At 38.0% G+C, this 16,972-nt stretch overlaps 1 protein-coding gene across 4 annotated transcripts in view; it reads right to left on the reverse strand.

The window, feature by feature from the left end:
* Nucleotides 1-16,972, reverse strand: part of SMURF2 (SMAD specific E3 ubiquitin protein ligase 2) — a 99,828-nt gene that overhangs the window by 16,521 nt on the left and 66,335 nt on the right. For 2 of the 4 annotated variants that reach the window (XM_075562085.1, XM_075562086.1), the window contains exons 5-11: nucleotides 15,874-15,939; nucleotides 14,086-14,170; nucleotides 12,607-12,690; nucleotides 10,541-10,743; nucleotides 5,890-5,974; nucleotides 3,121-3,279; nucleotides 596-794 (exon numbers count right to left, since the gene is read on the reverse strand). In XM_075562085.1, coding sequence (XP_075418200.1) covers nucleotides 596-794; nucleotides 3,121-3,279; nucleotides 5,890-5,974; nucleotides 10,541-10,743; nucleotides 12,607-12,690; nucleotides 14,086-14,170; nucleotides 15,874-15,939 — 881 coding nt within the window. The remainder of the gene's footprint in view (nucleotides 1-595; nucleotides 795-3,120; nucleotides 3,280-5,889; nucleotides 5,975-10,540; nucleotides 10,744-12,606; nucleotides 12,691-14,085; nucleotides 14,171-15,873; nucleotides 15,940-16,972) is intronic. The other 2 variants (XM_075562087.1, XM_075562088.1) reach the window with 1 other exon arrangement.

A 16,972-nucleotide genomic window follows, 5' to 3' on the forward strand; every position in this document is an offset into this window, starting at 1 on the left:
GGATAAGTGGGTTATGAGGCTGCTAACCACCAGGTCATCAAATCCACCAGCCACTCCAGAGGAGAAAACGGGCTTTCTGCGCCTGTAAAGCTTTATAGTCTTGAAAATCCACAGGGACAGTTCTACTCCATCCTATAGAGTCACAAAGAGTCAAGAGTCAACTCAATGGCATTGGGCTTGTTTGGGGGTGTTCTTTTTTTAATTAATAAATCACTTTATTGGGGGCTCTTACAGCTCTTATAGTAATCCATACATCAAATGTATCAAACACATTTGTACATATGTTGCCATCATTATTTTGGTGTTTTTTTTAACTCTTTGGAAGAATTAGAAACTAAAGGATGGATAATATTTGCAGTTTTAATATTTAAGAATAAGCATTTACAATGCAGAGATCACGCTGAATCACTCAGAACATCTCACTCTTCGACCCATTCCAATGTTTATCAAATAGGTTCATATCCCATTAATGTTGTCTTTATTCCTCACCAAAAAAAGAATGAGAACTCCCTCACTTAAAACAGACATGACCCTCAAAAAATATAAAAAGCATTCTTGGAAAAGAGAGTTCCATTTTAAGATAAAACCTGTTTACCTCAAAAATTTCTTCCCTGGAAACCTCAATGCGGCAGTGACCTGCCTGAGGCTGTTGCTGAGAAAGCTCTTGCCGCAAAATTTTAAGTTTCTGAACCAGGTCTCTCTTGTACCTCGGGACTGTCAGACACTCCGTGTCATCGGGGCATAATGACACCACCTGCTGCTGCTGCTGCTGGTCTTTCAGCTGGTTCTGACGACTGGAAACAGAACAGGATATTAACAAAGCCTTTTAAACACGTCTGGTAAAATCACGTACTACAGAGCAGAGGAGCCCTGGTGGTTCTGCAAGTCCCTCTTTGAGCTGCTAACACAAAGGTTGGAGAGAGGGTTCAAAACCACCAGCTGCTCCATGGGAGAGGAAGAGACTATTTCCAGGACACATTGGCAGCCTGGAAAGTATGGGGAGTCCTAGTCTGTCCTGGATGGTAGTGGGTTTACTATATAATTCTGGTTATACCATTTCTCAAGCCTTGCTAGGCTATATGATTGGATTGACTTTTTTAGCAATGATAAACCAGTTCCAAAGCTGCTTTTACTACATATGAATTTATGTCATTACATAAAGGATTATTATCCATAAAGCTGAATATAGCTGCTGAGAATAAATTTTTCTTTTCAGTTTGGTTCACTCATTATCAAATCAAAGAACATGTCAGACACTGTCCCTGTAATCTAGACTCTGCTATATAAATTCACGAAGATACTCTCCCAAGTGTGCTAGAAGTAACATAAAATCTTAATGAATAAGTTTAATATTGATTTTTAAAAAGACATGTAACAAATTGTAGGATACACTTGCCCAGATGTACTTTTATTCTCCAGTCATAAAATACTATAAGATGCATCTAAGAATTTTCTAAGATTTTTGATAAAATGAGCTAGTTAATTCCAAAAAGCTGTCAAGATTAAAGTTGTATGTATTAGAGTTTAAGATTAATTTTACACATAACAGACAAAATCATTATCTCCTAACTTAAAAGTAACAGTGTAAAGGCAAGTTATGATAAAATACACAAAAATAACTTTCATTTCAATAACAAATCATTTGGAACTTATTTACACTTCTCAGGTAAGTTAACACACTATTAACTACTCTTATAAACATTATAGTAGAAAAGAGCTAAGAAAAAATTAGCCCCAATTAAAATCATACAATCATATAAAAAATACTCAATAGGCGACTCAAAAATTATGAATTTGGCTAAGTTTCACACCAAATACAAAAATAAACCACAGACTTCAATGTAACTCAAAACTCTGAAACATCCACACACAGAAAAATTTTATAGCCTGGGTTGGAGGATGATTTTTTGGATATGACACCAAATAGACAATTAATAAAAGAAAAGGTAGATAAAGATTTATCAAAATATCCTCTTCAAAATACATTCACTGTTATAAGCGCCAGGGAGTACATCTCCAGACTGGGAAAAACGTTTGCAAAGCGTACTCTTATAATTAGATAAAGGTTTTGTATCCAGAATATCTAAGGAAATCTTAAAACTAAAAAAAAAAAGACAAAAGATTTGCAAACACACAAAGATGCTGAGCATCATTTAGTCACTACAGAAATGCAAATTTAAGCCTCAGTAAACTACCAGTGTAACACCTCGTAGAATTAGTAAGATTAACCATATCAAGTATTTTTTGAGGAAGGGGTGCAACTGAAACTCTCAAACAATGATAAGAATGTGAAATGGTGTACTCACTTTGAAATATAGCCTGGCAATTTCTTAAAAAGGTAAATATATACAAACCTGCTGCATAAAGGAGCCACTCTACTCCTACCGGTTGGAATGTAAATGGTACAGACAATAGGGAAAACTGCTTAGTGGGTCCTCAGTAAGTTAAAATAGAATATCTATCACCCAATAATTCCACTCCTAGAACTTAAAAGCGCCCAAGACTCAAAAGCAGGGTGTCGGATACATGTACACCAATGTTCACAGCAGCATTATTCTCAATAACCAAAAGGTGGAAAGGACTTAAGTGTCCATCAATGGATGAATGGATAAATTAAATGTGGCCTATCCACACATTTCATGGAAAACCACACAGCCAGAACGAAAAACAAAATGTTGATAACATGCTGTGAGATGGATGCACTTTAAAGACATCATACAACATGAAATATGTCGACATAAAAGAACAAATATTGTATAATGCCATGTATATATATGAATTACCTAGAATATGCAGATTCTTAAGAGAATAGACCAAAGGAGCTGGGAGGAGAGGATAGAAGGCGGTTAGTGTTTACTGAGTGTCATGTTTCTGCTTGGGATGTTAAGGAGATCTGGAAATACGAGTGATGGTTATACAACATTATGGAAAGTACTCTTAATGCCACTGACTTATACCCTCAAAAATGGTTAAAAGGATTTAAAAACAAAACAAAATCTCTATTCAACAAAGTCATATATTGGAGAGAAAAAACATTCTATCATATTAAATTACAAAAAGCAAGTATAGTCTCCTGGTATTCACACTCACATTTTAATGTGTACTGCTTTTAAAACTTACTTTAAAACTAAATGCAAGTTAGCAGAGAGTCGAGGATCTGTAAACTGTGTTGTTCTGTTGTTATGGTCAACGAAATAAACTCTGCCTGTTGCAGTATTACGGATCTCCCATCCAGGAGGCAGCGGACCAAGCTCCTCACAATTGATGTTGCTAAGATCTCTGCAAAAACAAACAGAAAATAAGAAACACCTCATTGCTGGGCCTGCTGGGCCAAGTCATTGCAAATGACACACAACAACCCCATGGAGTCTGAGAAAACGTATTGTTTCAGAGACTTGAGATGTTCAGCTGGAACCCTCAATTCCCAGCGGCCTAACAAACTCACATATTCAAAACCCAATCCATAAATGACTCAGAAAAACATCACCTAACCTACATTGTTAGTAAGTGAAGTTCCTGGGATGTTAGTAGTACAGTCTGAAACGAACATAAAAGCCATCAGAACCTTTGTCAACATTCAAGTTGTACTTCAATACTTACCCTGACAGAAAATACTGTTTAACAAGGATCAGTAATATAAGGAATGGAATGTTTTCTAAAAGTTCCCTTGAATTATTTCTTTGTGTCAACACATGCCCACAATGATTAACTGTAAATAAAAGTAGAGATAAACTCTCCAAAAAGAAAATCGGAAATGCTTTTGAAATTGTAAACCTGAAATCAAGCAGTTTTTAAAGGATAACTGCTCCATTCGGAATTTCAGAACCCTAACAAATGAAGAAGCTGTTCATGATTCCTAAGGAAGAATGCTCCCAGGCTTATTGCTACACGATTAAGTAGTGATAGGCCAGTGATCATTGTTACTATGTTAGGTAAAATTAAATGAGTTCTGGTGGCATGTGGGTAAGCACTGGGCTAACTACAAGGTCAGCCGTTTGAAATCACCTCTCTAGAAGAGAAAGCTGTAGCTTTCTACTCATAAACAGAATCTCCCAAACCTATTGGGGTCAACTGGGAATCAGAATTGACTCCATAGCAGTGGGTTTGGGTTTTTCCTTTCTACATTCAAATGGAGCTATGTTAAGGAAGGTATCAAAGAACAAGGAGTACACTTAAATTAGTTTAAAATGAAACTTTTTCAAAATGTCTTTCAGAACGGTCAAGCTATGTTTTTACCCCAGGTCAATTTTCCCCCTCCAAATGATGTATGTTTTAGTGGGGAGTGAGAGAAAGGGGCCTGCAGTGAAAGGGGAAATGCTCTTAGGGGAGAATATGAAAGACATCCTAATCAACATAAAACTAAAATAAATGTCAGAAAGAGTTGAACTTTTACATAAGCTACTTTTAGAAATTTAACTAGACCAATGGGCATGATAGAGATAAGATTGACGATGCCAAGGATTCAATTTTACTTGAATCTACAATCAATGCTTATGGAAGCAGCAGTTAAGAAATCAAACAATGCACTGTGTTGTACAAATCTGCTGCAGGAGACCTCTTTCAACAAGGTCACTTTTAGAACTAAGGTGTGCCTGATCCAAACCTAGGTATTTTCTTTTTTTTTATTGGAGGCTCTTACAGCTTATAACAATTCATACATCAATTGTATCAAGCACATTTGTACATATGTTGTCATCAATTTCAGAACATTTTCTTTCCACTTGAGCCCTTGGGATCTGCTCCTCATTTTTCCCTCTTTCCCCATCCCTCCCACCCTCATGAACTCTTGACAAATTCTAATTATTTTCACATCTTACACCATGTCCCTTTACACCAGCGGCTCTCAAAGTGTGGGCCACGACCCCTTTGGTGGAGGTCAAACGACCCTTTCACAGGGGTTGCCTGAGTCATAACAGTAGCAAAATTACAGTGATGAAGTAGCAATGAAAACAATTTTATGGTTGGGGTGTCACCACCACATGAGGAACTGTATTAAAGGGTCACGACATTAGGAAGGTTGAGAACCACTGCTTTACACTATCTCCCTTTACCCCATTTTCTGTTGTTCAACCCCAATGTGGGGTAGGGGGACGGTTAATACATCGATCATTGTAATCAGTTCTCCCTTTCTTCCCACACCTTCCCCCTACCCTCATGGTATCACTACTCCCATTACTGTTCCTGAGGGGTTTACCTGTCCTAGATTCTGTGTGTTGAGAGCTCTTATCTATACCAGTGTACATGCTAGGTCAAAGCAGATTTGTAAGGTAGAACTGGATCATGATAGTGGTGGGGGAGGAGGCATTAAAGAACTAGAGGAATGTTATGTTTCATTGGTGCTATACTGCACCCTGGCTAGCTTGTCTCTTCGCCAAAGTATTTTCAATCATCTCACTATTTATGTGAAAGTTGGACAGTTAATATAGCAATCACTGAAGAATTCATCCATTTGAATTACAGTGGCAGTGAAAAATACTGAAAATATCAAGGACTGCCAAAAGATCAAACACATCTATCCTGGAAGAAGTACAGCCAGAATGCTCCTTATAAGTGAGGGTGTTGAGACTGTCTCAGATACTTTGGAATTTTATCAAGAGAACCAGTCCCTGGAAAAGGACATCATGCCTAGTAGAGGGTAAGTAACAAAGAGGCAGAGCCATCAGGGAGAGGGTCTGACACAATGCTGGCAACAATGAGATCTACCATAGCCACTGTTGTTAGGATGGCACAAACCTGGCAGTGTTCCCTCTGCCACACACAGAGTGTGATGAACTGGAGCTAGCTCAACAACACCTAACAGCATTCTTAGAAGTTAAAGATTAGATAATCAAAAGTCCTAAGAAAGTGGATATTCAAAAGGTAGGAGGAATACTTAAAATATGCTCTTACCTAGGCACTCTTGGGTCATGCCACGTGCTCACACCAGTCTGAGTATGCAAGAAATACACCTGACCTTGTTGTGTTGTTCTCTGTTCTGTAAAATTAAAACAAACACTAATAAAAACATTTATAAAGTCCAAATCAAAGACAGTTCTAGACAGCAAGAGGCTATTATACCAACAAGGAAATCCTCCAAACAGCAAGTCTATTATATTAGCAAAAAAAAAAAAAAAAAAAGAATCGTTTTACTAATCATTTGCTTGAACTCAAAACCTTTTCCTTTGGCAACAATCTTAGACTGATGATTAAGTTTACAAGTCAGCTATCTAAAAGCCTACTAAACTTATGTGGTTCAAACACTAAGCATACTCCAATGGGAAACAGAAAACAAGATTATAACAAGGATTAAGCAAAATAAAAGATGACAAGATGATCTGCTACTTTCTTTAATGATCTTTCATTTGTCTTAAATATGGAGCCCACGGGGCCAAAAGAAGGCTCAGTGGAAGACGTCGGCTAACACTGGGTAGATTGCGAGAACTCTTCCAAAGACTTATGAAGGATTTAGAGGTTAATAATGTTTATTCATTTTGTCTAAATTTATATAAGAATTTATATTTTAAAAAGAATTTATGAATTGTGTTTTTAGGACAGAAGGGTTATTATCAAGGAAAAAAATGGCACAAACAGAAGTTAAAAAATAGTGGCTACATGGGAAACAATGGTTAGGGTTCCAAAGACTAGGTTTTTACTGAGAAACAGACCTACTGCTAAAACGGAAGATGACCAAGTCAGATCACAAAATGAAGGATAAATTCATTCTTACATTAACTGCTACAAACAGAAAATCATAGTTGAGCAAAGGTGACACAATCTTAACCATCACAATAGTTGTCACTGCCAGACATAGTCTATTGATGGTCAAAATAGGCAAAATTATTTCTATTGTTGTAAATATGGAATGTTAAGATGGTGAGAAATTCAACAAGTGAGGAACACGGATAGGCAGAAATGGGAAAACACAAAGTTAGGGAGAAGAGGGTTAAAGAAGAGAGTGGGTGTATACTGGGGAGAAAAAGCTAAAGGTGAAATTAACTGAAAGCCCTTGGGAAGAGCATGGGAAGCAACAGAGAGTTTGGAAAAAAGCTTCATCTGCATGTCTACCTGGAAGGGATAGGCGGGATAAACAAGCCAGAAGAGAGAACAACAGAATGACAGTGTCAGGGGGACATGGGAAAAGGGAAGGCAGGGGAAAGGAAGTGGGTGTTAACAAACCCAGGGACAAGGGAACAACAAGTGATCCAAAATCAGTGGCAAGGAGGGTGTAAGAGGTCTGACAGGGCTGGATCAAGGGCAATGTAACCGAGAGGAATTCCTTAAACCCAAATGAAGGTTGAACATGATAGTGGGACAAGAGGAAAGTACAAAGAAATAGAGGAAAGAACTAGGAAGGAAAGGAGAGTTATAGAGATCTAAATATAGGCATATACAGATGTAAATATATTTATATATGATGGGGGAAACAGATGTATGTATATTTATAGGTTTAGTATTAAGGAAACAGATGGACAATGGGCTCCTACTTAAGTACTCCCTCAACACAAGAACACTTTGTTACAACAATTCGACAGTCTGAAATGCTCACCTTCCTGGTACAATCACTGAAGACAACAGGTGCACAAGCCAATGTGGTGAAGAAAGCTGATGGTGCCTGGCTATCAAAAGGTAAGGCATCTCCCCCAACTACCATGATCCAAATTCTACCTTGCAGGGCTGGACAGGGCAGAGGTTGTACACTGGTACATATGGGGGCTGGAGGCACAGGGAATCCAGGGTGGATGATACCTTCAGGACCAAGGGTGTGAGGGGCGATGCTGGGAGAGTGGAGGGTGAGTGGGTTGGAAAGGGAGAACTGATTACAAGGATCCACATGTGACCTCCTCCCTGGGAGATGGATGGCAGAGAAGGGGGGGAAGGGAGACTCCGGATATGGCAAGATATGACAAAATAACAATGTATAAATTATCAAGGGCACATGAGGGAGGGGGGAGTGGGGAGGGAGGGGGAAAATAAAAGAGGACCTGATGCAAAGGGCTTAAGTGGAGAGCAAATGCTTTGAGAATGATTGGGGCAGGGAATGTGCACATGTGCTTTATATAATTGATGTATGTATATGTATGGATTGTGATAAGAGTTGTTATGAGCCCCTAATAAAATGTAAAAAAAGAAAGGAGAAAAAAAAAGAAAACGATTAGGGCAAAGAATGTACAGATGTGCTTTATACAATTGATGTATGGATTGTGATAAGAGTTGTATGAGCCCCTAATAAAATGTTTTAAAAAAAAAAAGATAAGGCATCTGAGGTCTTAAAGGCTTGAAGGTAAACAAGCAGCCATCTAGCTGAGAAACAACAAAGCCCACATGGAAGAAGCACACCAGCCTACCCCGACACACAATCACTGAAGACAAAGCAGGGGCATAAGCAAATACGGTGAAGAAAGCTGATGGTGCCCGGATATAAAAAGATATAGAATCTGGGGTCCTATAGGCTGGAAGATAAACAAGTGGCCATCTAACTGAGACACAACAAAGCTCACATGGAAGAAGCACACCAGCCTGAGAGATCACATGGCATCAAAGGGATCAGGTATCAGGCATCAAAGACGGAGGAAAAAAAAATCATAGCATGTGAATGAGGGGAAGTGCAGAGTGGGGATCAAGGGTCCAACTGTGGGAAATTGGACATCCCCTTGCAGAAGGATCACGGAAGGAGATGAGCCAGTCGGTGCAGTGTAGCAATGATGAAACATACAATTTTTCTCTAGTTCTGGAATGTTTCCTTGCCCCCCCCCCACTAACATGATCCCAATTCTACCTTACAAATCCAGCTGGACCAGAGGATGTACACTGGTACATAAAGGAACTAGAACCACAGAGAATCCAGGATAGATGAACCCCTCAAGACCAGTGGTGGGAGTGGTGCTACCAGGAGGGTAGAGGGAAGGGGAGGGAGAAAGGGGGTACAGATTACAAGGATCTACATATAACCTCCTCCCTGGGGGACAGGCAGCGGAGAAGTGGGTGAAGGGTGATGTCGGATGGTGTAAGATATGACAAAATAATTTATAAATTATCAAGGGTTCATTGGGGAAAGGGGTGCACGGAGGGAGGGGAAAAATGAGGAGCTGATACCAAGAGCTCAAGTAGAAAGCAAATGTTTTGAGAATGATGATGGCAACAAATGTACAAAAGTGCTTCACACAATGGATGGATGGATGGATGGATTGTGATAAGAGCTGTAAGAGCCGTCTATAAAATGAATTTAAAAATGAATTTTTCTTTTATCTATGCGTGGCTCTTAAGATTTTTCAATCCAAGTCACACTAATATTGAAGAAGTGTAACTACTCCCACTTCAGCCAGTTTCACTTATAACCTCAAGTAAAGAGAAATAACAGGAGAGCCTTTAAGTCCTAGACATTAATAGTAACAGATAAAATTTACCACTCTCTATGATAGTTACTGTGTATGAGGTACTTCAAATGATACAGTATCATTTATTTCCCACAAAAGAATGACAATTGAAGCTCTTAGTTTCCACGTTTTAGGGGAGAGAAGACAGGCTAATACTGCAAAAACAGGACCAAACAGTTGGTGGGAAATTTGTTTTGTTTTTAATCATTATTACTACTTCTAGAGTTCGGAGGGTGGGGATCTACCAATTGTACAAGTTTTTGAAAATAGTTTTTCTCAAGTGAAAATACATGAAGTTAGACCTATGTTTGGCCACTAGGTGTCACCATCAGCCCAAAATAGTTTAGCTACAGTTCCCTTGGGAGGCAGCCTTCGTTGTAGCAATGAAGGAGACACCGTTGAGTTGGTACTGTTTACAAGAATGTTCACAAGCTGGGGTGAACTTAGCACACTCTAGATTCAACTGGTGGAAGGGTTGTGTAAGCGTCAACATGAACCCCTAGAATTCTAGCTTATGTAACTTTAAAAGAATTTTAAACAAACACTGCCGAAGTGACCAATGTTTTCAAATACAAAACTTATTCACATTAACCAATACAAATATAATTTTAAAATACCTCCAGAAATATAACCATACATTAATATTTAAATATATAGGTCTAGAAAATGGCATTGCAGGCCTGACGAGATTATTATTTGCTGTTGGTTGAGTCTATTTGGACTCCAGGGTGGAGAGAGAACTGCCTCAAAAGGTTTTCAGAAGCCAACCATCAGATCTGTCTTCCAAGACACCTTCCTCTAAGCGGGTTTGAACCACCAACTTTGAAAAGGGTACTTATCTATTTGTGCCATCTAGGGACTCTGACTCCAGATTACAGTTAGCACTAACAGGCCATAGCATCTTTGGGACAGAGGTAGCATCCCTCATCTTGTCGTCATCAAGGATCCCAAAGGCAAAGATTAAATAACCAGTTCCAGGTCACACTGCTGCTTAGGTGGGTCTTCTACCACTTCTGAGCCTTTTCCATTTTAAAGTTGGGGAACTTTGACATTTACTATCTTTTTCACACAAAATTCCTAAACACATATTAAGAACCCCGCCCCCCCCCCCCAAACATTTCCTGGCTTTCTTAACAAGCTGAAAGCAGTAACATCAGTAACACGATGTTTGCTGTTAATTGTCATACCATAGCCTTCTGGTAGGTCTGGAGGGGTATGTAAATGTGTCCTGCTCATGTAATTTCTATGCCGCTGTGACCGGACTCTCCTTTCTGCCAGTCTGGGATCAGAAGACTGCCCACATGTTGCTCCATTTGTTCCACTAAGGGGAGTGTTCTCGTCAACAAAGCAGCTGAGGGGTCTGCCAGGACTAGAATACTCTGATGCCGGCCTATTGAAAAAGTGACGAGGAAAATAAAATTACTCAACTCACATCCAGAGTAGAGTTCTCAAGACAATGTATACTGTGACAACAGTAAGTACCACGTACGAAAACAAAACGGGTAATATAAAACCTAATGATTTTAAAGGAAATCTGAGTAAAAGCAAAGTCTGAAGTCTCTGAACACCATGGAAACTCAGGGGATAAACATTTCATCAACCGCGTATTTAAATGACAACATTTTATATAAAACCCATCTGTGTCAATAGATGTGTGCACTGTTTATCAAACCCTACCTATATCCTACCCTTTTCCTCCATTACACTCCTTCCTGCGCAGCTTCCTTTACACCTTCAGCCCTGGGGAAGCTCTTCTTTCTTCCTACCATGCACCTTTCTCTTATTGTGCCCAGAACTGACTCTGATCTCTTAAGCTTAAATGTTGCCTTCCTGGCCTGCCAATCTAGTCACCTTGTCACCTGATAGTACATCAGCTTAGTTCCTCAATATGGTACTTAGTTTTCTTGTTGATGTACCTGTCTCCCATCAGAAGAACGTTTATGGAAAGGAGAGCCTCTGCCCAGATCCTTCCCTACTACACCCCCACTGCTCCCCACAGGCCCCCAGAGGAGCAGCTAGCATGCAGGGCAGGCTCAGTAAACACTTTGTGAGTGAATGAAGGCAAAGCAGAGAACTGATCACTTCAAGGAGCTTCCAGTCCACTGTACACCTTAGACAAAAAAAAAAAAAGAGCTAACATTTACAATTAACTTTATACATACGGAAAATTAAAATACATTTTATCTGTTAAATGAGTTAAAAGGAAATGAATGGGCTTCACTAAACCACTGACATAAGAATATGTTTGGTGGGATGTTCAGCTAAAATAAAAATTGGTCCTTCAACTTTGATAAAATCCTTTGCAATTTAATACAAAGAATGCAATTCTTGTATCATCTATTTTTTTTATGACAAGCTATTACCTGAGGTTCATAATAATAGAGAAAACTTTGCGATTCAGTGATTTAAGGAATTCATCCCAGCTAAATAAAAGGAGGCAGAGTCCATAAGAAGCATTTGATGTTCCATGCCTGGAAGCAGATCTGCTGGGACTAGAGGGGGAATTCAGCCACTTAATCTTCGTCTACTTAGTCATCTTCAATTACTTAAACGGCACTTCTTTCAAGGTTCCAAAATCTTATCTCCTATTCCATGTCTTATACATTATAGCCCCATGAAGAATGAGACTGTATCTATTTTTCTGCCTTGCTCATTATTGTGGCTCAAATGCTGAGCATACTTATCACCACCTTCAACACTCCATCATCATCTTCCCCCTGACCCACCTACATTCTAAGGTTCATGCTTCAAGGTTTAGTGCAGAGACTGCCCAGTTTCAGAGGACTTTCCTCCCCAAGTCCCACTTCACGTTAGGTGCCCTCCCACACAATCCCAGAACAGCTGGTTCTGATGTCACTCACAGACATTACTGGACAGGATTTAATACTGGACAGGACTGGGAGAATTGAAAATCCTATACACAGTTTGTTACAGCTGTACAATAATAAACTAACACCAACCAACAAACACCCAAAGGTCCTTAGAAATACAGTGCTTCTTCAATTAGTTCATTTAATTTATGCATTAACTATTTACAACGCACCAGACTAAACCCTGGCGCTGCAATAACAGGGTAACAGGATGACCCACTAACCAGTCTTTAAATCTTTTTTAGAATAATAGGACTTTCCCCACGATTTATTCATCTATAGCAGTGTAAACCAAGAAAAACGGCCCAGTAAAGCTGAGAAGCAGAAAGGGACTTCAGGAGGGCAAATAGCATGACCATGGAAAAATAACTGTATCTTCTTACCGTGTTGGGCGTTCCCACTGCGTAGTTCTTGTTATGTGGTTTAGATACTGGATTCTTCCTGAGGCAGTTCGCCTTTCTTCCCAACTTAAGTCAAAATATTGAGAGATAAGGCATTAGGAGTGTTAGGGATTGAACTGTGTAACCCCAAAATATGTCACCTTGGCTAGGCCACGATTCTCAGTAGTATGTAGTTTTCCTTCATTTCGTGTCTGTTGTCATTATTCCCATGTGTTTATCTTCAAGCCTTTAAGACCCCAGTCACTATCTCTTTTGATAGCCGGGCACCATCACATTATTCCCATGTGTTGTAAGTCCTAACTACAATAATGTTAATGACATAGGATTAGCAGCGGTTATACCAACTAGTGAGGCAAGATACAACTTACAGAATTAAGTTTTAAGTCATGCCATTTACATGTAAATTTTCCTATCAGACCTAAACATAGATATATACATTTTAGATGAATGCAAATTACTGTATGTTTTAGTTAAAATAATTTTTAAGCTAAGAATTTTGAAAAGTATAAGAACTAGTGAAAAATGAGCACTAGTAGCAAAGAGGGAGCAATGAGAAAGGGCATGTGATTTGGGATCGAGAATGAAGCTTTATTTCCAGCTCTGCAACTGACTGTGGTGGCTTTCCATGAGCTGTTTCCCTCTGCCCAGAGTTTCAGTGTTTGTTTTGTTTTTAAATATGTAAGGAACGAGGAGAACAAAAGTATTAGCAGTAGTAATAATAACTTATGAATCATTTATTAATGGCAAGATCGTGTATTAAGAGCTTCACATGAAAGGCTTCATTTAAACTCCACAATCTAGAGGGTATGTGTCCCATTATCATCATCCCCTTTACAAACGAGGACAAACCGAAGCGCACCGTTTAGGAAATGCAGTACGGCCATAATGCTAGGAAGCAGCAAAATAAAGAATGCAGTCCAGGTGGGTCTAATTTCAGAATCACATGCTAGAGGTGCCTTCCAAGAGTATCAGAAGTAAATGATAAAAGGTGCCAATAGTATTGGTAACAGTATCTAATACATAATATCTAACCAACGTTACTCTGTTGCAGTTACTATTATCCCAGATCTCTATTCCATCCCTTCCACCCAGCAATGTTTCAGATTTAGCATTTGTAGGGATGTTCTGTTTGAGTATGTTAATTAAGCAGAAAAACTTTTCTGTTAGATACATAATATTTACAGGAGAGTTCTACTAGTCAAAAGTTGTTATCTGTCTCATCAATAGTAAAAAAAAATCTAATTTAACACCCTTAATCCACTGCTTAGTTTTAAAATGTGTTATGATAAAAACCCATGTAAAAGGTAATGGTGATTCTAAAAGTGGTCAGAACCGATTTCTTTTTTTTTTTAAGAACCGATTTCTAAAGTGTAAGATGTAAGAAACATCAAGTTATTCTTCATTAACTCAAGAATATTACAGCTATCTATTGTCCTACTGACTACAGTGAGGTCAGCTTACCCATCTGGTAGATCATTGTCGAACAAACGACTGCAGTCCACAACTTGTCCTCCTGTGCCTATTCGGTCTCGGGACTGGAGACTTACTAGTAAACAACAGAAACATTACTAAGCCTCAAAGAACTAGAAAGGATTACATAAAATACATAACTTCAGAAGACATCTTTTAAAGCCATTCATTACAAACTATGCACCAAAAGGCTTATGTTAAATGAAAGCAAAATGTTCCCAATGATTAAAATAATTTAAAATGTATATGCACATGAATATACTAAAAACATTTATATTTTAAGCTAGTGTTCTAGTAGTATCCTTTTCTCCATTAAAAAATTATACACGCAAAAAATAAAAATTATATACATCTTTTTACAAATATTTGGAAAGGCTTAATTCAGTAAAAATTCAACTTATTCTGTTCCAGATCACAAAATTAAAAAAAAATTATGGTGTGGTACAAATTATCTATTACTAATGGTCTTATCATGAACACAAAACCCACACAAGAACTTCAAATCAGAAACAAAATATCTAGTAATAAAATATTAGTCTTTTATGTAGGATGCACTAGTAAATCTATTTCTAACAAACGACAAAAGAAAGCTGGGTATTCTTTTAAATGCAAATTTACACCTATAAAACTATGTTACTATGGCATTAGTTGGCAAATATTACATAACACACCACAACAAAGAATAATTTGTGTAAGTCTTGTATACTAGGATTCACTTTGCGATTTTTTTACCCTCTTCTCAATTTCAAAAGCATAGAAATCATCAATAATTCTGTCCTATAACTCGTGTGTAGTAACCACAGTGGACTGTGTCATGTCTGCTATTCTTACAAATTTATAACGGAATGAAACTTCTTCAAGTATTTCCATAACTAAAATCTCTCTGAAAAGTTCACATGAAATCGTCTTATTCTGAACTCTGCTCTATCATGAAGTGGTGGACTTGCAGTTTGCAGTTGCCTTTCCTCTTGACACATCAAACAAATGCAAGCAGCTCAGTGCACTACCTGTGCTGTGTGTCTTGATCTAATTTCAAGCCATCGCTCTTTATCTACCCTTCTTTTGAAGAGAAATCTCAGCAAGTTTTGTATAAAAAAACCTTCTTATATATCATTTCAAGATTAACTCGGTATATGCCTTATGAGTAAGGTAACAATTTCTCCCTTGTTCCAATTAGTGCTATACCTATTTCACCACTGCTTTAAAATATATATAATGGGTTTTAAACTGTTCAGCATTAAACATTAAACAAAGAGTTCTGAGAATGATGAGGGCAACGAATGTGTAAGTGTGCTTTACACAACTGATGTATGTACAGATTGTGATAAGAGTTGTATGAGCCCAATAAAATGATTAAAAAAACAACAACAAAGAGTTCAAGAAAATACTCTTCTTCATTATGTTTTAAAGATTTTAATGCCATCTGTTTCAGTACTTTTGAAAGTTTTGAATATTTCGAAAGTCTGTCTTGGTATGTGAGTATTTTGAAAGAATTTCTTCTCAGAGAGTCAAAAGTTGTCCAGAACACTAGGAGTTTCTATTTTTTGAAACACATTATTTGTGTGTGTGCATGAGTGCATGTGTGTGTGTGCATGTGTAAAAATTAAGCTAGCTTGGATCAACTGTTTGCAACATTTACATAATTCATTTAATTCAAGTAAATACAACAAAGCTAGTGTACTTTGTAACATACAATATACTTTGATTTAAGAGATTATTTAGATTGTAAGTCAGTTTAAATGAAGCCAACATTTATGTAACTTTAAATTCCACACTTACCTACTATCTGGCCTCTAACTGTATCATTATCATTTGGCCCAAGTTTGCATAGATCCAACCTCTGATCTATTTTAAATCAATAACGGGGGATGGGGTGGGGGCGGGGAGAGAAAGGCAATTAAAAAATGAGCCAGTATATCAATGATTCTATAGAGGAGTCATAAATTTCCACAGACCTCTGGAAATCAAGGCCATCCCTTAGAAAGTTAATCATGTAGTACAGAGATAAAAATCATAAATTTCTCAACATAAGTTTTGATAAATTCTGATTTCAAAAACGGTAAAACACCTGTTTATCATGTCAATATATGGGTACTTAGTTACTTTCTCTCCAAATCTTTCAGACCTCTTCAGTCTGAGTCATGGCTTTGCCACCTAGTTGCTGATCTTAAGCAAATGATCCTGGAGCTTTGGTTTGCTTATCTAATGATAATACCTAACCTCATAAAGTGCTTTCAGAAATATATCAGATAATTAATTACAACTCTAAGCACAGTGTTTAGCACATGTGTTCAAGAATTGCTATTATTGTTGTGGTTTATCTTATAATTTCAAATTACCTAAGTACAAAGAGAGTATTAGTGAGAAGTATAAACTGTAAGATGGACTACTATCTCCTTTGTAGGCATCTGTATGTACTGTAGCATTCTTGTCCACTAATAATTACTTTTGAACTCACTCCAATCACCTACACTCACTTACTTCATATCTCACAACAACATGAAAACCAAAGATGGGTACTAACAAACATTAAAAAAGGCATTCACATAAGGAAGCTCCAATAGGAGATTATGGAATTTTTCCATGAAATTTTTGAAGCCCCCTCATATGTTGACACTTTACTTTCACACTTTTGGAATGTTGTTGTTGTTAGACAACATTGAGTCAGTGGTTCTAACTCACAGTGACCGTATGTACAACAGAATGAGACTCTGCCCAGTTCTCATGCTTGAGCCTACTGTGGCAGCTGCTGAATCAATCCAGCTCATGGAGGGCCTTCCTCTTTTTTTGCTGTCCCTCCACTTTACCAAGCATACATATGAGGCTATTGAAAATACCACGGCTTAAGTCCAGTGTACCTTACTCTTCAAAGCAACAT

The sequence above is a fragment of the Tenrec ecaudatus genome, chromosome 10, assembly GCF_050624435.1.
Source record: "Tenrec ecaudatus isolate mTenEca1 chromosome 10, mTenEca1.hap1, whole genome shotgun sequence".
Taxonomy (NCBI): Eukaryota; Metazoa; Chordata; class Mammalia; order Afrosoricida; family Tenrecidae; genus Tenrec; species Tenrec ecaudatus.